At 43.7% G+C, this 23,362-nt stretch overlaps 1 protein-coding gene and 1 pseudogene across 2 annotated transcripts in view; both read right to left on the reverse strand.

The window, feature by feature from the left end:
• Positions 1 to 881: 881 nt before the first annotated feature.
• The window catches only part of AGXT2 (alanine--glyoxylate aminotransferase 2), a 399,697-nt gene continuing 377,216 nt past the window's right edge, over positions 882 to 23,362 (reverse strand). For both annotated transcript variants that reach the window (XM_085630974.1, XM_085630979.1), the window contains exon 14: positions 882 to 1,394. In XM_085630974.1, the coding sequence (XP_085487100.1) occupies positions 1,278 to 1,394 (117 nt within the window). In that variant the 3' untranslated portion in view covers positions 882 to 1,277. The remainder of the gene's footprint in view (positions 1,395 to 23,362) is intronic.
• On the reverse strand, positions 6,390 to 7,495 carry LOC146864060 (uncharacterized; annotated as a pseudogene).

Consider the following 23,362-nt stretch of genomic DNA (forward strand, 5'->3'; position numbering starts at 1 on the left):
TTTCAGATGACTGGGGGGTAAAGTACGCACTGAGTAACCTTTGTTGTGCACACATTTCCTGCAGAACTGTTTGTATCAGGTAGGAAGAATGGCCAGGAGTAGCCAGGAGGAAGGCTGTGTCTAGGTGATGGGTATGGCTGGAAGATCTTGCACAGATACCGAGGGTTTCAATGATGTATTAACTTGCGCACAAGGCACGGCGTCTTGAAAAGTACACATTATTTTAGTCTGTGTAAAGATTTTAGTGCAGGCGAGATATTATAGATTTGCTTTAGTCCTAAAATAAGGGTGCAAAATTTGGCCAAAGGTTTGAGGGCATTACAATAGGGAATTCCCTACACTATATGCTGCTCCTAATGTCTTCTAATCCTCCCTGCAACCCCAATCCAGCATCGCTGTTGCCCTTAGTGACTCATCCTCAGATTGATTTCTTGTTCGAATGTCTGTATTTCTCACCCACTCATTTCAATATCAAAGAAGCCTCAACCCAGTGTGTCTGACTTGAACATATCTCGCCTCCCGCTTTGTCACCCTTCACAGCATATGTTAAAAATCCATATACCCATAACATGGCACATACATGAACTTTCCCAAAGATTTTAAGGACTCGAGAGTTTCATGGTTCTCAGCAACTTTGAAGATTTCATAGAGTTTTGACACTGGTAGCTCAAGAGGCCTGTCCATTTAGAGGTCTTAATGAGGTTTGCTATTGGAAGAAGTATGCACACCGTTCATGATGCATAGCATCATATCTGAGCATGTGTTATTAAAATTTAAGATGTATCAAGATGCAATAGTTACATAAGCCTGGGCAAGTTTCTCAGACTTTATGAGCTATCTCCTGAAATTACAAGATCACATGCATATCGAAATTAACACAATTCTGTTTTATGTATTCTTTATATTAATTAAATGATCACTGCAGACATATATTTTGTAGCAAGCATGCCATTCTCAATACTGTGTGAGAGACCGTAAATTGACATAGATGTTGAATTGTTTGCATCGGATAAACCATGTAACAGCCGACAACGAAGCAATTGAGGCATTAGGTTGTTCACATATACAGATTGGAGTAAACTCAAACTTACACTCAGTTTCAGTTCTCATATGCATTTGAAAGCATTCTTTAGTTGCATAAAGTATCAGACTAAGGGTACTTAGCATGAATGCCATCTATTTTGTTTAGATCCTAGCTAATTTAAATTTTTCATCTTTAGGGAGTACAGGATTTGTTGACGAGAAGGTACATAAGACCCCCAAGGAGTGTTTGTGAGCTATCTCAAACTTGTTTTCCTCCTCTCCATGTGCCGGGCAAAGGCTTCTCGAAGCACTGCCACACCGAAGTCCACATCTTCAGTTGTGATACACATTGGTGGTTTGATGCGGAATACCTGAAAATGAGGATTGAGGGGAAAAAGGTCAAAGCACAGTGTAAGTATACAGGGCTGATGCACAAACATGTGTAAGAGCTCATGAGAGTATTCCGGTACTTTTCTTTTACATACTCTTACAAGCCTTCAGAAGTGGGCCCAAAAAATAGAAAATTGGAATAGAATGGGAATATCCCTTTTCATTTCCGTATACAATTAGTACAAACAGAAAGGACTGTGTGCTCTTTTCCCTTTTACTTGTAGTGAATTGGCTATTTCGTTAGAGTATATAAAACAGTAGTCCTGTAGTAGTACTTCCTCTACTCACAAATGCGTTTGAAGATGGAAACCTGTTATACAAATACTGGATCATAACATTAAATGTAGAATCTGAGCCCACACCAATGACATCTTTCTCTTGATACGGCACATTAGCCACCACTCCCCCATTTTGCTGAATTAACTTTTTTGACAACGTCTTTGGCAACCTGGAGAGATGAAGATAACTAAATCAATATGTAGATTGTGCATTCAACCTTGATTCGGGAATGTGTCTTTCATTCCCTACCAATGGATCCACTCACTGCCAATATTTGTAATAAAGGCTGGACAAAGCTGCTGATCCTTACATTTCTTGACAAAAGGGGCGACCCCTTCGACACACCGTCTATCCTTATAATGTGACAGGATACAGGCGAATATCCCATAGATATGAGTGCTATTCAGCACATAATAGCAATGGCCAAATAAAACAATTTCAAGTCTCATTTGTCGAATCAAATATTGTAGCTGGATCCTCAGGCTTACCAGGCATCAGATTTTAGTTGAAGTTAGCACAACAGTCACTGCCAGAAGTGGGCCTCAATGACAGGAACTTTGAAACACTGGAAAAGCAGGATGGGGGTTTACAGAAGAAAGACTAAAGAGTGTAAAGGAGCAGGCCGAAGAGTTGTAAAGCAACAAGTCACTAGCTGAAGACTGGTTATATTAAAATGGATGCACTGGTCTACATACAAAGGGAAAATGGAATATAAGCTATGATACAACTGGTGAGGAGGCAAGCTCTATTGGGACTAACTACTACTAGCCAGTGGCACTTGGCATCCAACGACCCTGGGTGAAGCCCTACACCTACATCAATCCCACAATGTCAGTAGTCCAAACATTACAAGTGCTCTTACTGGGGAAACAGGTGCTCAGTGTAGTGCTAGGATAAAACACATATTAAGACATAAAAACTGTCTCTCTGTCAAGCCATTTCTCCAAAGAATTTGGGCAATTCTGGTGACATGCACAGTATCACCTGGTCCTTTGACACTCAGTAACAAGATATTACTGCAAGCCAATTGAATTGCCTACTCTTTAGCCTTTGACTTTCACAGAATAATCCGGTCATACATTTAGGCTTACTCTAACATGTTGTTGATGGATAGTGGTGCGAAGACCCATTTATAAATAAATATAGGCCCAGATTTACAAACACTTTGTGTCAGGTTTGAGTTACTGTTTTAATGCAAACTCAATGCAAAGTGTTGTGGTGGGATTTACAATCAATCACAATTGCATTGTAACCAAAAGTAACACAAAATCCCTATCTACAAACAATTGTAGAGAGGGATTTGTGTCAAAATCCTGCACTTCCTTGAGGTAGACATAACGAGGAGAAATGTTTCCATTTCTCCTCATTTTTCCCTGCAATCTACAGCACACAGACAAAGTAGGCAATGCCTTAAAGGAGCCCTTCTTCAAAAACTATGCTTACCATAATGCAGACACCCTTGCACTATGGCCCAAGTGTGTCTGCGTTGAGGCATGTGCTGCCTTGCATTACTTTGCATGCATCAAGCGGGCGCTCCATGGGTGGTGCATGGGAGTTCCCATGCAACCACCCATGGGTTTTGACACAGGTCTTCTGCGCAAAAAACATACCATTTCAGTATGAAATGAGGAACACGTTGTCACATGGATGCAATGCCAGAACTTCAGACCCTAAAACCAAGATGAGTGCTAATTCAATACACCAAACTTTTCACAACATCAATCACTAAAATCTTCATCTTGCTACTATCAGAGGGGTACAAGAAAATTGAGGAGGGCATTCATTTAATCTTTAATTAAAACAATTAACAAAATATCCTCGACACACTTGAAGTACAAAATTATAGGGCCCTCCTTAGTCACCAAAGACTGTTTAGACCGTTGTAAAATCCTGAAACACAACCAAACTAGCTTCCTTTTCTGTGATGGGACGAAGACGATCCTGTTTGATATCTACGACAACCTACAGGGAGTCATAGACAAAGGGCATATTGCACTGCTAATTTTGTTTCATCTCTTGATGGCCTTTCACATAATGAACCAAACTCCTTTTGGTCCACCTACTCAGATATAGTGCATGATCTTCAGCAGCCATGTTGGTTTGCCTCATTCTGGTCAAAACAAATCCAACAAGTTAGACTATCTTCCTTTACCTCTTGACCTTCAGCGTTGACAAATGTGGCCCTTCAGGGATCTTCCCTCTCTCTGAGTTTTTTATGAGTACATGAATTATCTTAAGGAGGATTACACCTTTAAATGTCATTTAGCCATCCTATGCAGATAACATCCAGATGATATACAAAATCACAGGGCCTCCTTTCTCTGTATAGCACTCTGCTGCATGATTGGATGGTATTACAAGCCTTTTTGAGATTGAACTGGCTACAGATGAATGGATACAGTTGTTTTCAAGATATTTGCTCTACAAAACGTTTTTGGTGTTCTTTGAATGGTTAGTGTTATACATAGCATTACCATTAATTCACCAATCCATATGTGAGGAAAATCCAAGGGTACATTTTTTTTTAAAAAGTATAAAAAACAGCAGCTATTGGGGGAAACAAAGATCTTTATTGGATCCTTAAATCCAGGTGATCCTATTGGCCGACTGTGATTTAAAAATGTGTTTTGCAGCTGCCATTATGCAATGCAAGGGAAGTGTGAACGATCAATGACCCCATACCACAGAAGTGTTTTGGAAGAGATATAAGGTAAAGGAGAGATATACCCTGACACTCAAGAAGAATAGATGGTGCCCAAAAAGACAGCTACGTCCCTCAAAAATAGAAAAAAATTGTTTTGTCCGTGAATCTGTTTGAAGGATGCGTGGCTAACATGGCTATCATCTTCTTAAACACCCATTTACATCTGTGTATCTGGCGAAACAGAAAACATGATGAGCAAGGTTCTGCCCCTTGAACCTACAATGTGTTACTGACTGCTGTGAACAGTGCGGACTGTGGGCATGGGGGTAGAGAGCACCTACAATCGATGCACACAGACAATCTACCGGTATAGCCCTAGGTGTAATCTGTGCCATGCTCAGTAGCCCCTTGCTGTAAATCCTAGGTACAATTATGTCCATAATGGGTGTTGCAGGGATTCTGCACATATACAGAACTATGTGAAAGGAAACCAGGACCTTGGTGGATAGTGGTGTACCAATCTATCACCTCAGTGCCCAAAATCCCAAAAACCGACTAGCAACAGTGTCTCATTCGTTCTCCGACTAACAGCGAAGCTACCAATGATTAGACAACCCAGAATACGACACTCCCGACTCTCTCAGGAATCGCGAGAGCAAGACAACTCTTTCGCTCACTCACTCATACTTGTCCACAATAAGAGTAATCAGAGTCACGGTATAGTTTAAAAATGATATTTGAACTAACGCGCTCTATGGTACAGTACACGTGCCATTACTAGCAGCAAAATGCATACAAACAATATTGTCAGCATTGTCACAATTCCATAGAATATAAACGGGGATATCATTTTATAAAGACAGTGGAAAAGGACTACAGTGCCTAACCACCCTCCTCGTGCTAAGAAGGAGTTTATTATATAAAAAAGAAGACCTCTGGGCTTTGTCAGCAGACCCCATACCTCAAGGCCTCGATGAAAGGTTTACATCTCAGGACAAGCACAGTTCTTCTCGCTGGAAAAGTCTCTCTCCAAGTGCGTGAACAACATGCTTAGCTTGCAATATTAAAGCATACGATTTTCAGTAGAACAGCTGTGTGTCATGTTATGTCTAGGTGCGAGGGACTGACCAGAACAGAATAACAAGGGGCATTGTTGATTGACCTTGTACGCCGTGTACAGACTAAACCTCAGAGCACAGCAGAGAAAGCGAAAAGTAGACAGTTCTCATGTGAAAAGGGCACAAACAAAGTCTTGTAAAATAAACGCATGTAGTGTTGTGCGCAAAAGTAGCCTAATGGCAGCGAGGCTCATGCTAACTTAGCAATGTCGACAATGAACCCACCATACATACTACACCCTCCCCCTGGTAAGTCCATAGTATGTAGCCATAGGACGAAAACCGAGTACAATTTAGTATGAGCAGAGTTCAAAAGCGTCTTCATTTGTGAAAAAATATATAAGAAAGAGCGTAAAGAAGGGGAAAAAAAAGTTTATGGAGAAAAAATGATAAAGAAGTACTACTGGAATGGAAGAACCTGCGAGATGCCTGTGGTGCATTAGCAAGGTTAATCCATTAGAGTATATGAGCAAAAGAATGCAACACCCTCCAAAAGGACATCATTGTCGTTGGTAGAAAAAAGGGATGCCATCCAATTCAGTAAGCTGAATGAACAAGAGTGTTCCTGATAGTCGGGTGTCTCCATGAGCATTGCTGGATAACTTGCGTGATATTCGATGTAACTTTGAAGTAGGAGGTTCTGTGTAGCATCACAGATATCTCATTGAGCCAAGACTCCAAGTGCAGCCACACGTGCCATAAGGCCAATCCCAGAACAGTCCTGCTCAAGGGCCACTAAGGGACCCATTAACTGGTCGAAATCCGGGTCTGAACATGACGTATTGGAGAGGCATAAATCCAACGCCCATGTGAACGGACATCGTAAGCAAGAAAATACTGGTTGCACGCAAGTGAAGCATGCAAAGCTGACGGACAACCCATAAGAGACACTGAGAGTAGCCAGTGGTAGTGTACTGAAGCATCCATGCATATGGTCACGGAGCAATTGCAGCCGGCTCAGTCTGTGCAGCCCTACAAGAGGAGCGGCCATTGCGCAGTAGGCACAGGAGAAGCAGGATCCCAGCAGCTAATGCCAATATTAAAGGGAATCCTCCAACGACGCCGGAAAAGATAGAATGAATGAAGGCAGGTATTACACCAAATATTGTCTGAAAAGTCACAAGGCCAGAGCCGACAGCTTTAAAAAAATGTGCAAGGCCTTGAGTACTAGACACATTAAAAATGCGGTGTATTTGCTCCCCAAAATGTAGTGGGAGGTTAGTGTTCAAAAGCGTTTGAATTTCGCTAGCAGTGCTCGCCACCTTCAGATTAAAGGTCTCGGCGCAGAAGTAAGGGGGACTTCTTGTTGGAATAAAAGCGCTTTTAGTCTGCTCAACTTGTTGAAATCGGTTTCAAAGTTGGTATGGAAGGCCAAATTGAGCTATCGAGCTTCCCACGTGAGGGAAGAAAAAGCACATTTTTACAGCAAACAACGCGCTGTGAAACTGTTACAATGTATGGTATTCCAGCTAGCAAACCGCAACATTCTTGGTTATTTAATATAAGATAACTACCGTTAGTAAGCAGAGTGAATGTGGGAGTTATTGCAGGAACTGGAATACCTTTTAAAACACAAGCAAGGTTCAGAGCGGACACATTACAAGCTCCGTGTAACTTTGTTTTTACAAACAAGGGAATGACCTACTGTAGAATCCCAGTCCTCCCCCGTAAGGTATACCTCTTTCTCATCCCGTAAACATCTGTATGTGAAAGGCAAAGACCACAATTCATGCAGAAAAGCGCTACCCAGGGGTTCAAAGCAACCTAATGGGTAATGTTTCATACAGGAGCTGAATTGAAACAAAGAGAAAGATAAAGATATAACTCCATGGATGAGCCAGACAGCAGAGTCAGTCTCCGCCACAGAGAAAGGCAAAGGATCTATTTTTTCTATGAGTAGAAGAGTGTAGATTGCATCTTTCATGGACATCAACTGCCGTTTGTCTGTCAGATTAAATGGCAAAAACAAAGCAGATGCATTTAAATAATTCCATGGTACTTTTCCCATTTTTAGAGTTTGCAAAGTCCATGCGAATTGCATCACAGAACGCAATTGAATTTGACCATGACACAGAACACAATTGATTTTGACCATGATATAACAAAGACACATCTTCTTGCACAATATCAATAACAGAAGAAACAATATTATCCAATGTGTAAATGCGGGTAGACAGTGTGTTAATACTATTGTCGACAACAGCAAGAACCATTTCTAAGTTCGCTTGGTCAATTTCCCGCATACGGGACGCTGCTTCAATTTGTGAAAGTTTCAATATTTCATTGTAAACTGCATTAATTAATCTCTTTGTTCTTGGAGCCCTAGGTCCCAAGACAAAGTCGGCCAAATTAATGTTATTGGACAACAAAGATAAGTGTTTAACGGACGGTAGTGTAGAGTGCTGCAACCTCTGTTGACATAATTTCCCAACCGAATAGGTTGTTACCGAATGTGTATCTGAAAATCTAGGGTCGGGTCTATCTTGTGTATAACCTGAACTAGTGTTATGAAAATGGAGTTGGCAGGCATTCAAAGTCGTCTGCCTAACTAGCCAGCCTAAAGGATCCATTTCAGACACATTAAACGTGTTATTTTGGAATAAAGCTTGTAAGACATCAATGGTATAATTTATGTATGAGTGCCAATTTTTATTTTCACCTAAAGAGGGAATGGCAGGGGCATTTAACTTTTTTGCAGTTGCCAAACCAAAGCACGTTGACTCGTACACTGTCTCATTTAAAAACAAAATTTGTGCTGGGATGAGACAGGCAAGATGTAAGGCTTCAGTGCCTCGCACCTGCCACTTCTTAGAACCCCAGATTGATTTCAAATCAATGGTGGCCTTCCAGTGATCATAACCCTTGACTGACAGATCATGTCTGAAAGAGTTCAAATAAATGAATTTCGTATGGGTCAACATGACTTTGGAAGTTGAAGGAACATTTAATTTAAAATAATAGGACTCAGGTGTTGACCTATCAAAATCTGTTAAGTGGGTAAATTTATTGTTAAGTGTTTTTGAACTACCTTTCAATGATGTAGGGCAATGTTCCCACTGTGTATAATTAATGACAGGTCGGAGTGTATTAGCCTTATGGATGAAATGATGCCCATAATGTTGATAAAAACTAAATCGGCATAAGTGGCAGAATTTAAATACAAAATCTTCAGCATTAAAAGCAGCATAATACTTCAAATCTGAAAACATTGATTGTATTGCATGCACATCCCAGTCATCTGAACGTATGTCCTGTGTTACCACATCACCCATGGAGACACGAAAGACGTATGGTACGTTAATTATTTCCGCCGGGCCATGGACCTGAAAATCTACTTTATCCCAAACGATGCCATCTGAAACTGGGAAAGCTGAAATGTTAACAAGAGTCTGGTCACGGTTCATGATGTGGGAAGATGAGTGGGGGGCCAGAATACCATTAACCAAGTTTACAGCAGAGCGTTCTGGCAAGTATTGACCATTGATGATCAGGAAAAACACTGTCACAAATCCAATTGACACGAAGAGAAAAATCAGGATGAGGAACAACCAGATGTATATCCATGGAGGGACCAAATAAGTCTGTTTAAACCAGGAGACAAAAATAGTCAATTTGGTAGGACCAATCGAAGTGGTGAAGGACGAGTCATAAGAAAAGCTGCCATGGTGTAAAGAACTTTCGGGCAATCTATGCAAAGACTTACTTGTGGGATAAACATACTCAACTTCCTTGTTGCAGGAGGAAGCAGGAGGGACAGGCAAATGGTCAACAATAGGGTTCATCTCGATTACAGTGTCGGAAGGTGAGTAAAAAGATGCGCCAACCCCAGTCTTCCTCGAAATTGTGGGGCACGAAACTGCAGGCGTCAAAACTATGTTTTATATTTCTTACGAACAAGACTGTCTACAAGTGCAGAGGTATGGGTATTCTGTACCGCAAAAGTACGACAATGAGACTTCAAATGCCAGTAATCTAACACTATGCGAGAAGACCCATCAGGTTTGGATACAGTAAAAAGAGGATTAGTCATCGGTGACACACACATCTCAAGCACTCCTTGATACTCAGTTAGAGCATCAGAAACGGGACCTTTAGCTTCCCGCCGGATGGTATATTGGGGTTGAGATTGTGGCATAGTCGGCTATGGAATCTCATGTGGCGGAAAATCTTTATCCCAGCCCACTTGATTACGATACACTGCCGGTGCAAGGGCCAAAGCCCACTCAGCTGCAAAAACCTCTGCATGCTCTTTGGGGACATAACGCGAAAAACAGATCACGTCCTCCCTCATGATGCGGCCAGAACAAATGGTGGGGGCCAGTCTGCCTCCGCCAACAAATTGTCGTAAGAAGAGTTCAGAATTTCCCCCAAAATTCCTGTGGTTTGAAAAACTATATTATACAGTCTATCGGGGGGGGGGGCAAAACGGGTTTCAGCTGTCTCTACTGTAATGAAAGTTTCAGTTGCTGTCACCTCCAGACAAGGACGTAGTGCCTCCCGCACTATGGTAACTTTTGCTGCGCTGTGAAGCAGAGTCACCGCCCAAGTCCAATCCAGCAGTCGGTTTCTCACCGTCTGAGGCATATCTCGCTGTTAATTTGGCAACTTTTTTCTTTTGAAAAGGATGTCTAAAACGAGGTTGATCGTCTAGCTTCCCTTTAACGTGAAATTGAAGAGGCAGGTCATGTCCCTGTGGTGCAGGATGACTCTTGCTACGATCCTGGCGATTTCCACCACCAACTTGAGAGCCAGTTGTGTCCTGTGAAGAACGAGAAGAACGCTGATCAGGGACTTGAAATCTATCAGGAGTCTTAATTTTCGCGCGGTCGCCAGTGCTTAATTTGTGCCGGTGCTTTCCGGTGCTTAGCACCGGCACTTTCTTATCAGGGCCGGGTCTACAATCTTCACCCATCTGCTGCACGTGGTCACATATTGCATTAATTTACCTAGGTGCAGCAGTAGAGTGTTGTTCCCGTGACCATCTCCAGTCCCGAGTGAGTCCCGGTAAGTTGTGATGCTGCGGGCCTTGCGGCTGTGAGACTGAGCCGAGAACAGCAAGTATATTCATGAAATGTTTATTGATGGCGGCGCGTCCTTTAATTCAGTATTTCCGGTGCCCGGTGGGCGGGTCGAAGACACAGATTCATTTGGCTGGATTTTGTTTCTGTGGGGGCTGGGCTGTGCGGCAGCAGGCAGAGTGCGCAGATTTTTTTCAAATTGCCACTCCCCGGCATACCCGCATGCGCGCACCTCCTCTCCCACCCCCGCCCCACCCCCACCGCGAGTCATCCGTTCCTATTAGCAGCAGCACCAGGCCCGCCTAATGGAACCAGTCAGTGCAGTTTGTGTCCCGGCTGGTGCCCTGCCCACCCACAGGTAAATTAATTAAGTACGAAGTTAAGTAGTAGCCAGTGGTCATGATGCTAAAGTCGGAAAGCAGCTTAATATGCCTCAGTCTTGAGTTTGATAAAGATAATGTAAAATATACCTACTACTGTGATGGGAGGATTAAAATAAATTAAAGGCAGAGACTACTTCTTAACATTTATTTATTGGCAGTATTATTTATGTCAATACAAAAACATAAAGAGCATGCAAGGTATTACCAGTCAACACAGGCATTTACGGTGGCATGTTCACAATGCGGCATGCGCTAGTGGTATGGTATGTTAGTTATGTGTTAGGAAGCGCTAACAGAAGAAAAGGGCTGGTCCAAGCTGCCTCCCGACGAGAGCCCCGGCACTTCTTTTTTTCCAAATTAACCACTGGCGGTCGCGCAAGTCATAAGTACGCTCAGAAGAGTCAGGTGTCGGTGAATCAGCACGCGAACCTTGGTTCTGTTGTTGCTGCCCCTGTTTAGTATTTTTCGAGTTCTTTTTAGGAAAGACTGGATGCCCGTCTTTATCAGACTGGCCTTGTTGTTGTTTTTGAGATTGAGTTTGCGGTTGAGTAAAAGGCTTAACTCTCAAACTATTGCGGCCTATGGTTTTATAAGCCTTTGCAATAATCTTTGGTAATTCGCGTGGTTTGTCTGCATCAGGCACAGCCTCCAATCGGTTTGCCACTTGAAAGCTTACGGCGTCGCCCTTGACACTGGCAAGGATCATATCAGCAACCACATCGAACACCCCCACCAGTCACATCCCCATCTCAACAGCTGCTTCTGCACTGTGTTCATCTTGAACACGTTTAATCACAGAGGGAGTACGGTCATGGAGGTAGTGCCGAAACACTTCGAATATACTGCTGCGAACACCCTACCCCATGTGTTACAATCAGCTACCTCAGGAATTAAGTCTTTAGGCAAACTTATAGTCAACATCCTGTGTTTCTACACAGGAGTGGTATTTGGAAAAACAGCTTCAAGTTGACCAAATTTTTCAGCAAGCCAATAAGGTAAATCGTCCTTCTTTTGTGGGCGCTTGCTCATTACGAAATTAACCGTGACAGGACTGATGGTTACACCACCAGTTCCAGCGGGTTGCGCAGCAATGCCTCATGGTCCCACCTGGAAGTTGCACGTCATGAACTCTGTCCCAGCTCTATGTACGTGTATTAAAGAAGTATGGGAAATATTTAGAATTGTGAAATTGCTGACTAAAGTCCCCGACCCACGGCCTGACTCGGGCGAAGCAGGCAGTCGATGTGAAGAACTGGCGACTTTTTTCTGCACTAAGATTAAAAAGATCATTGATACGCTTCCCCCACTATCTTCAATCGCCTCTCAAATGCCACATGTTAGTCAGAATCTATCGGATCACCCCAGGCTCTCCTCCTTCTCTCCTCTTAGGGAGGATCTTTTGCCTACTCTGCTGAATACCATCAAGAGTGGTTCCCTGTGTGATCCTGCTCCGATGAGCATTTTAAATGCAGCCCTTTCCACCGTCAGCAAACCAATTGTGAATATGGTGAATGCCTCTTTGAAATCAGCTATTGTGCCTAGAGAATGGAAGATAGCAATTGTTAGGGCCTTGCTTAAGAAACCCAGTTTGGATCCAGGGGACTTTTCCAACTACCGTCCTATTTCTCTATTACCGGGCATTAGTAAACTGACTGAGAAATTCGTCAATTCACAATTAGCCTCCTTTTTGGAAACTAATAATTTGCTGCATCCATCACAAACTGGGTTCAGGAAAGGACAGTGAACAGAAACTGCTTTGTTGAGGGTGGTGGAGGATGCCAGGAGGATTCTGGATGATGGTGGCAGCGCAGCCATTATCCTCCTGGACCTCAGTGCCGCCTTCGACACAGTTAACCATCACATTCTGGTCTCCCGCCTCAGCAATATGGGAATCACGGGCAAGGCTCTTAAGTGGCTGGAATCCTTCCTTGAGGACAGATTTTTTAAGGTCTTTGAGGATGATCACTGCTCTGGTCCGGTCCCTTTACAGTGTGGGGTTCCGCAGGGGTCGTCCCTCAGCCCCACATTGTTCAATGTGTATATGGCCCCTTTGGCGGAGATAGTGGTCCCCTTTGGGGTCCAGCTTGTGAGTTACGCCGATGACACTCGGCTGGTGTTCTCCCTGAATCAGTTCAGACAGTCTCCGCTGCAGTTACGTAACCGTTTAGAAGCTGTGGCATGTTGGATGGACCAATCCCACCTCAAACTGAATGGCGGGAAAACAGAGCTGCTGTTGCTGGGACGGCAGGCTAGCTTTGACAACGCGACCTTCTGGCCTTTGTGTATGGGGCCGGGCCCTACTTCTAAACCAGAAATTAAAAGCCTTGGGCTTTGGCTCGATGCGGAGCTAACGTTCAGAACTCAGGCTAGGAAGGTTGCTGCCACCTGTTTTGGGATTTTAAAAACCATGCGAAAAATCCTCCCACAACTGCCGGAAAGGGCTAGAAAAATCCTAATACAATCTCCGATCCTTTCCAGGATAGATTATACGAATGCCTTGTATTTAGGAGCACCAGCCTCCACGACCAAACGGCTTCAAGTCATTCAGAATGCGGCGGCAAGGCTTCTAATGGGCGTCAATCACCGTACATCAGCTAAACCCGCTCTGAAATCTCTTCACTGGCTTCCGGTGAAAGAGCGGGTTTTCTTTAAATCTTTGTGTATGGCACATTAACTCCTCCACTGGAAAGGTCCTCCCATCTTGGAAAATTTGGTCATTCCTCACAAATCCCCTCTAAATCTTCGATCCAATGATCAGAACTTGGTAGTGATCCCTCGAATTAAGAGATCCCGTTCTGGTGGGCGTCTCTTTTCACTAAACGCCTCCAAACTTTGGAACTCCCTTCCTCTGATGCTTCGCCAGGAGCCTTGTCTGCTTGTGTTTCGGCAGAAGCTGAAAACCTGGCTCTTCCCGAGAACTTAAGTCATGTTTCTGGTCTAGTTAATGGCATTCCTATTTTTCCTTGGGTTACCCTTGTTGAGCGCTGGTTTGCTTTCGAGTAGCCATGCGCTATATAAGAGCTTCTTCAATTCAATTCAATTCAATGTAACACGCAAAGTTCTGCCAGCGTCGCTGTTGTCAGCCGACGTGAGTTTGGGGTATACCCTGCCAAAACAGGCCACGTGGCCCCATCTATCGATAAAGGACCTAAACGGACCGGAGATATTGGGTGAGGAAGGGCGCCATTAAACCAAAATAGGTGTTACCAAGCTGTAAGCGGAACCTCCAAAGGCCGATAGGGCTTATAAGCATCTGGAAGGGCCGTGGCAGTGTATTCATGAAACAGATTATCTGCTCCATCCACCGCCGGAAAGGTGACCCAAGAATAAAATACTTCGAAGCGATAAGCTGCATCCGCTTCTACTACAAAAATCAACGCAACACCAGCGGCAGGGACTCATGTAGAGTCAAATACTCTATAAGAGCCGCACGACTGTGAGGCGGAATATTAGTCGCCATCACGGAAATCTAAGAATAACAACCTAAAAAGCGGTAGCGCAATAAAGGGTTAAGAAGAAAGAGAAAACCCTTTTTTAATAACTTCAAGCTTGAAAGAAACTATAAAAACATCAATATAGGAGGTTATACCGTCACAGCTGTTTCCGGAAACAGAAGTGAGGGGATTGTGGACAAGCGCAAGCACTACTCCTGCGTCTTGCAGATAAGAACTAGACCAAATGTTGGCGGCGCCGTGTTGCAAGTCCTCGGTGAATAGTGGTGTACCAATCTATCACCTCAGTGCCCACAATCCCAAAAACCGACCAGCAATAGTGTCTCATTCATTCTCCGACTAACAGCAAAGCTACCAATTATTAGACAATCCACAACACGACATTTCCGACTCTCTCAGGAATCGCGGGAGCAAGACAATTCTTTCGCTCATGCACTCATATGTGTCCACAATCAGAGTCACGGTATAATTTAAAATGTTTATTTTAACTAACGCGCTCTATGGTACAGTACACGTGCCATTACTAGCAGCAAAATGCATAGAAACAATATTGTCAGCATTGTCACAATTCCATAGAATATAAATGGGGATATAATTTTATAAAGACAGTGGAAAAGGACTTCAGTGCCTAACCACCCTCCCTGTGCTAAGAAGGAGTTTAATATAAAAAAGAAGACCTCTGGGCTTTGTCAGCAGAACCCATACCTCAAGGCATAGATGAAAGGTTTACATCTCAGGACAAGCACAGTTCTTCTCTCTGGAAAGGTCTCTCTCCAAGTGCGTGAACAACATGCTTAGCTTGCAATAATAAAGCATACGATTTTCAGTAGTGCAGTTGTACGTCATGTTATGTCTAGGTGCGAGGGACTGACCAGAACAGAATAACAAGGGGCATGTTGATCGACTTTGTACACCGTGTGCAGACTAAACCTCAGAGCACAGCAGAGAACGAGAAAAGCAGACAGTTCTCATGTGAAAAGGACACTAACAAAGTCTTGCAAAATAAACGCATGTAGTGTCATGCGCAAAAGCAGCCTAATGGCAGTGAGGCTCATGCTAACTTAGCAATGTCGACAAGGAACCCACCATCAATACCACATGGGGGCAAGGCATTTTCCATTATGGCTTCTCTGCTGTGGAATCACCCCCTTGATAGCTTGGCACGAGCAGACAGGCTTATCTCAGAGGCAGTGTGTTAAGCATTTGTGAACACATACAGTAATACAGTGAAAACACTACAGATGGACACCACACAGGTTTTATAAAAATAAGTATTCTTTATATAGACTTAACACGAGACCACAAACGACAAGAATCCACAATACTGTTCTTAACTTAAAGATGGTAGAAGTCACTTAATTCAAGTTGATGATAAATGCGACACAGTTCTCACAAAAGTACCTGGATGCGTAATGCAAAACAAACAAAAGGTTCGCAGGGGTGGAGATGCATCAGTTCCTTGCTTCGGTGGAGACGATGCGTCGCGCCTCAATGCTTGCGCAGAGTAGGGGATGTGTCTTGGTCCTTACCGGAGAGGAGTTGATGCGTTGATTCTCGGACTACGTTCCAGGTACGATGCGACAAGATGGCACCTCGATGCGATGTGACAATCTGGTGGGATGCATTAAGATGGTGCCCTTGATGCGACGACATGAAGATGAGGCGTGCCCGCCCGGCGGCCGTGCGGCCAACTCTGTAACTTTGGAGCTGCGACAGGCCCTGCGACACACGTCTCCGGTGATGTGACGGTGACCTCTGCGGTGGCATCACCCTTCTCCGTGATGCGTCGGGTAACAGCTTTGACGAAGGCATGCTTCTCTGGTGATGCGTCGGCAACCTCTGCAGCGGCGATACGCTTTTCCGATGATGCAACGCAAAACAGCTGCGACTGCGACGCGCTTCTTCTTGTTGAGTCGCGCTTCCAGCTTTCAGTGACACGCAGGCTTCTGCAGACAGAATTCCCAGCAAGGAAATTCAGAGGGGAGCTGGTGGTGAAGTCTTTTGTCCCTGAGACTTCAGCAGGAGGCAAGCACAAGTTCAAGCCCTTGGAGTAATATTCTGCAAGATGATGAAAGTTCTTTGAAAGTTCCTTCTCCTCTCCTTGGCACTGAATACACCACTGTAGGCCAACCCAGCAACACAGCACACTGGCAGGGAGAGCAGTCCAACTCCTACAGCTTCCTTGGTTCTTCTCCTTGGCAGAGGTTCATCTTGTTGTTCCAGAAGTGATCTAAATTCTTGGGGTCTGGGTCCCCATATTTATACTACTAAATCCTTTGTCCTCTGAAGGCAGAGGGGGCTGTACCTAGTCCAAACCAGTTCTGTGCAGTCCTGGAGCACCTTGTTTACAGGACTCATTCTTTCCTTTGACAGTGTGGGCCAGGGTCATCAGACGCACCACAGGAGGTGAAGCCAGCATTGTGAAAGGCAGGCACAGCCCTATTAAGACCCAGGTGCTACTCCTCCCACCACTATACATACATATAGGTCTATTCAGCCCTGTGCTGACTCACCCTGTCTCCTGGAATCTCCCAGCCCCTGTCACTCACAAAGCCAGACACACAAAACACAATCTAGCAGAGGCAGGCTGGATGGTTAGGTAAGAAAATACCTACTTCCTAAAAGTGGGATTTTCAAACACAGAATGTTAAAAAAAACGTTACTAAAATATGTATTTTATCATTCTGAGTTCAGGCATACTAAACTCGAATTTCCACCATGCTCCCTGGGTCAGTTAGTATTAGAACATGTTATAATCAAATTGCCCATTCTGGCCTATGGGGACTGGTAGCCTTGCAATAGTGAAAAACGAAAATGGCTGTAATTCACTATCAGGACATGCCACACACATCAGGGCATGTCCTACCTTATACTTACAATGCACCCTGCCCTTGGGCCTACCTTAGGGGTGGCTAACATGTAGTACAGGAAAGGTTTAGGGACTGGCAAGTGGGTGCACTTACCCAGTCAACATGGCAGTACTGGACTGCACACAGGTTCTGCAATGGCAGGCCTGAGTTACACTTTACAGGCTGCTTCTGTGGGTGGCACAGCCAGTGCTGCAAGCCCACCAGCAGCATTTGATTTACAGGCCCTGGACACACAGGGTGCACAATACTAGGGTCTGACAGTAAAACAAATAAGCCAATCATGGAGTCACTAATCCATACAATAGTTTACAATAGGGAGAGCAAATGCACTTTAGCACTGATCAGCAGTGGTAAGGTGCCCAGAGTCATAAAACCAACAAAAACAGGTCAGAGAAAATACAGGAGGAAAGCAAAAAGTTCAGGGATGACCCTGCAAAAAGGGCCAAGTCCAACACTCACCATGCCACCCCAGTTTAAACCCAGCCATATGCAAATCAGTCTTGACCCTGTGCCTCACGGGAACAGTCCAGACCGAACTGCCTAGCCAGGTCCTCCCTGGACTGGAAACAAGCATCCTGGGACCGGTTTCTGGGTTTTACCCTTCATCAGCCAAGCTAGCTTGAATCCAGTGGCACAGTGAGCAAGAGACCCACGTCTGGGCATACCTATCCCACTTGGGGGGAAAAGTACTACGCAAACAAATTATGGACGGAATGTTGAATAAATCATACATTCACCCCCAGTCAAGAGATCTGGGTTAAATCCATTGTTCTTTTGCTCAGCATGCCACCCCAGTTTAAACCCAGCCATATGCAATTCAGTCTTGACCCTGTGCCTCACGGGAACAATCCAGACCGAACTGCCTAGCCAGGTCCTCCCTGGACTGGAAACAAGCATCCTGGGACCGGTTTCTGGGTATTACCCTTCATCAGCCAGGCTAGCTTGAATTCAGTGGCACAGTGAGCAAGGGACCCACATCTGGGCATACCCATCCCACGTAGGGTGAAAAGTGCTAGGCAAACAAATGATGGACAGAATGCTGAATAAATCATACATTCACCCCCCAGTCAAGAGAACTGGGTTAAATTCATTGTTCTTTTTCTCACTGTTAGAACTGTGGGTCTCTAGTTGGCAGAGGTAGGTACCTTTGACCAAATAGGGACCCTTGCTTCTACGTCAGGGAAAGGGGATTACACTACTGAATAATCCCTGCTCACCCCCTTGGTAGCTTGGCACGAGCAGACAGGCTTATTTCAGAGGCAGTGTGTTAAGCATTTGTGAACACATACAGTAATACAGTGAAAACACTACAGATGGACACCACACAGGTTTTATAAAAATAAGTAATCTTTATATAGACTTAACACAAGACCATAAACAACAAAAATCCACAATACTGTTCTTAAAATAGACTTAAAGATGATATAAGTCACTTAATTCAAGTTGATGATAAATGCGACACAGTTCTCACAAAAGTACCTGGATGCGTAACGCAAAACAAACAAAAGGTTCGCAGGGGTGGAGATGCGTCAGTTCCTTGCTTCGGGGGAGACGATGCATCGCGCCTCAGTGCTTGCGCAGAGTAGGGGATGCGTCTTGGTCCTTACCAGAGATGAGGTGATGCGTTGATTCTCATACTGCGTTCCAGGTATGATGCGACAAAATGGCGCCTCGATGCGACGCGACAATCCGATGTGATGCATTAAGATTGTTCCCTTGATGCAACGACATGAAGACGATGCGTGCACGCCCGGCGGTCGTGCGGCCAACTCTGTAACTTTGGAGCTGCGACTGGCCCTGCGACCTGTGATAATTTCTGTTGCAATGGTGATGGTCTCTCCCTCCATCTATGCGTTCCTTTTCTAAAGTCTTCTACTTGTTTTGGTCCATTTGTGTAAGGCACCTGTGAGAATTATTTCACTCCGGTAAAAAACTGTGTTTGGGGACACACACTCTAATCATAATCTTATTTGGTCAGAGGTTGGTTTGCACCTTTATCAAGATGGCATGCATAATTGACCATAACAGAATGGATGCATTTCTTAACAAAAATTGTGGAGCACTGTTATTAATTTACTTTGCTGGGCTGGCTCTTCTTTCGGCTATTTTTTTCATTTGATACATTCTCTGGGGTCTGACTGAAGGGACATAGTTGTTTAAAGTTCCCGACTCCAATAAAATAATTTAGCCCTGATGGAGGTCTCCACCCTTTACAGACCCATTTTTTAGGTCTCGCCTACGCAGCGCGCATGCGCTGCTTGGGAAAAAAGACCTTTTGCAATTGATTCACGTTTCGCCCTTAAAACATGCACGCGTTCCATTGCCTTCAATGGCAACGCGTGCACTTTTGGCGATTTCCTTGCGGGAGTGAGCTTTGACACCATATGTTTGTAATTAACTTGCAAACACATGGTGCCCCTGCTCGCTCCCTGAGTGACTTTAGCACTGAGCGCAGCGCCCACTTCAAGGACACCGCGCTCAGTGTTGAAGTTAAGAAATATATAAAGAAACCGAGCGCGGCGCTCAGTTTTAAACTTAAGCATTTGCAATGCAATCAAATCGATTACATTGCAAATGCTTGTTTTGGGGGGTAATTGCTGCACAAAATACGGTGCTGTTTGGTTGAATGGTGGGCACGTGGTTTGAGACTCTCAAAATCAGTTGGGATTTGATCAATTATAGCTTTATTACCAGGAATTGAAAAAAAAATGAAATTTGTTTTCCGAGAGCATTAAAATGAGGGCATGGAGTGCTGCCATTAAATTCAGCTCAAATTATATACCGTTAACAAATACTCCTTATTATAAATTAAAAAGAAGATTGCACGTAATATTAATACTTCAATACGATATTACATTTACCGTATGTGCGAAAACCAGATCACCTTAATACAAAAACCAAATTGCGTATGCCGCGTTCCAACTAAAGAAAACACAAGAATCAATGCGCGTTAAACATCATCGTTGTGCAGAATAGAGGGTACCGGGTTTTTACTTTAAAGGTTTTTGATTTCGATGCGGCGTATATTGTGTATACCCGGACAGAATCACACTCACAGACACACAATCACACACTCAGAGTCAAGTACAATGGCATGGTGAGAATGTGTATACAACAAATATATTGTACTACGTTATGGTGCCAAAATAAATAGAAACATACATTACTGTATAACACTGAAATACACATGCGTCCATGTGTGTGTTTGTGTGTGGTGGTGGTGGTGGGGAGGGGCGGGTAAATATGCACATACACTCGCCTACGTTTTCTTTTGGGAATTTGCGACTTCGTGCACTTTAATGTGTCTAAGTCTCGTAACGAATGTGTTGAAGGCATTAACGGTAATATTGTGTTTTACTGCTTTGCACTAGTGACAGACAGTGCGCGCCCCTGAAGACCTGTCAGCGCGCTGTTAGGGGTGCCGTGATTCATGTGTGGCTCACGTGCTCCTCACTGCACTTGTTCCACGCGCGGGGGGAGATCTGCCCTGCAGTGCGTCAGAGAGCTTTATTGTCGGAGGTGTGTATGAGGGGCTGTGTTTTTCTCTGCTGGATTGCTTGTAGTGCTTTTAATCCCTGACACTGGATTGCTTGTAGCGCTTTTAATGCCTTACACTATGGTAAATAAAAATATAATGCATGGGTTCATAAAATATTATACACTTACGGAATAGCCCATTATAAAGTGCGCATATGGTGAGTATGTATCTGTGTATATACAGATCTACTACACTGCAATATATTCCACTCTCGGACATATATTATTGAAGTAAAGTGAGGACGCCACCCTCCTGCGACGATTTTCTGTTATTGCGCATAACTAATCTCTTTCTTGACTGCTGACTAATTTCGCTCACGTCGCTCGAGTAATATACCATTCCATATTTTAAAAAATAAAACCCCACATTCAGGACCCCAATTAACTGTTTCATGCTCCTTGTAGGTCACTTACACGCTCCTTGAGCCCCCATTCCCGAAATGTCCCCACGCCCGGCGTAGGGAATAAGGGATGCATTGTGCGTTAACTGGAATGCTTGCAGTACCCCTGCTTTAAATACTTGTTTGGCACTGAAAGGTATCTGTGTGTGCATATTCATGTGTGTGTGTGTGTTGTTTAGTGTGTGCCGGTGTTTGTATAAATATAGTTATAATTATTATTATTTTGTAATTATTTCTATGTCTGTGTGTGTGCAGTATCTCGGTGTTTGTATAAATGTAATTATTCTGTATGTTTGTGTGTGTATATCTGTGTGTTCGGTGTGTGCCGGTGTTTCTATTAGTACACCGTTTTCTGTGGGTGTGTCTGTTTGATCGGTGTGTATCAGCGTTTGTATAAGTGTACTTATTTCTGCGTGTGTGTCTGTGTGTGCCAGTGGGTGTATAATTGGTCCATGGTGTGTGTGTGCGCGTTTGTGTTGATGATTGATAACATGTGCTTGCTTGTGTGTCTCTGTGTGTATGTGCCCGTGATTTAAGACGTACATGTATGTCTCTGTTTATGTGTGAGCTTTTATCAAGAGTACATTCCATTTTACCAGGTGACACCAATTTACAAAATGGGTTCCTCCTCTGACATATTTTCTGAAAGTAATCTAAAGTGACAAAAGTAAAGACAATACAAATTGAAAAATTCCCTTTAACCTCGAGCCAAATAAAATGGGTCTCTCTTCTAGTAGTTTTCTAACGTGTCATTTGTTTAAATGTTGAATCAATCTAAGTAAGAAAATAGTCTCCCTAATGTTTAGGAACACTTTTACTTCCCGTGGTTCTTCCTTTGGTAGTTGTAATGTTGGTTACGAGACCGAGCTGATGCTACCGCCTCTACCTTTACTAGTAATACCACCTTTGAATATCTTTTCATACACAACGGACACAATAATATAACAGACAAACACGGCAGTTAGTCTATAAAATGAATGTAATCATCAGCTTTACTACTCCTAAACTGAGAAAAATCCTAACTTTAAGACTTTCGGTATTCACAGAAGGCATTTAGGAGTCCTAAAGTTAGGAGTCCTAACTTTACTACTCCTAAACTGAGAAAAATCCTAACTTTTAGACTTTCGGTATTCACAGAAGACATTTAGGAGTCCTAAAGTTAGGAGTCCCAAATTCTGTGAATACCGAAATAAGTAAGAATAAATATGACAACCTATTAAAATACCTGAAGAAATACAAGGCTGATGAACAACATGACCATGCACAATACAACTGTGCCCCTTGCCCCGCCCTCACAATCTTGAACAAGCATTGGCATAGCCAATAGGTCTCGCCTTTGGGACCTTATAACTGTTTAGCCATGCAACAGTTGATGTTGTTGCACCAAGGATATTGTGCTGGATAACTAAACACTTATAAGGTCCCAAATGCGAGACCTATTGGCTATGCCAATGCTTGTCTTTGCTGTTTGCAGTCTAGTTGATAGATGCGACGAGGTAGCACGCTGGAACGGCATTAAATTGGCCTGCAGTGCCAGTGTAAACTTGGGGGTTACAAAGGTGGTTTGCCAGCATCGGCGGTGAGTGTAACGAGAGGATACTTGGCCCGAAAAAGAGTCTGCTTGCGCCTGGTAGTTTGTCTGAAGTTTTGAGAACGGTGACCTGGTTTTTGTGAAGCGTTATATGAAAGCTGTGGTTAGAGGCACAGTAAATGGCGGTGAGTGTATGATCTGGCTCTCTGCCTTGAAAAAGAGGTTTCTTGCTTCTGATATGCTACCCTGGAGCTACAGACATTTCAACAAGCAGTGATGTGTAAGCACTATGTTTTGGGACACTTTAAAACTGTGGGGTACTTGCTATTTCGTATTTGGATTAAAACGGTAGTTGACACCCCTTTAGCAATGAGGGTGTACTCCCCCTATGCAGCAAATATGCACACTGATGGGCAGCAGTTACAATCGCTATGAATATACCTGTGGCCGCAATGTTTCGAATGTAATGCTTTATGCCTAGGATATATTAGACAACCTAAAAATGGCAAAAAGCCTTGCATCTTTTGCAGGGAATGATTTCTCAACAACACTTATTGTACAAATGGACTACATGTTCTAAAATCATATTGATTATGTTCCCCCTTCTCAGACAACCACAACTTGACCTATTGGTAAGCGTTCACCTGGGGGTTATATGGTAAATATCACATGTCCATGTTATAGTAAAAGAATTGGGGGTTGAGGCGTTTTTAAAC

This window comes from Triturus cristatus, chromosome 2_1 (assembly GCF_964204655.1).
Source record: "Triturus cristatus chromosome 2_1, aTriCri1.1, whole genome shotgun sequence".
Taxonomy (NCBI): domain Eukaryota; kingdom Metazoa; phylum Chordata; class Amphibia; order Caudata; family Salamandridae; genus Triturus; species Triturus cristatus.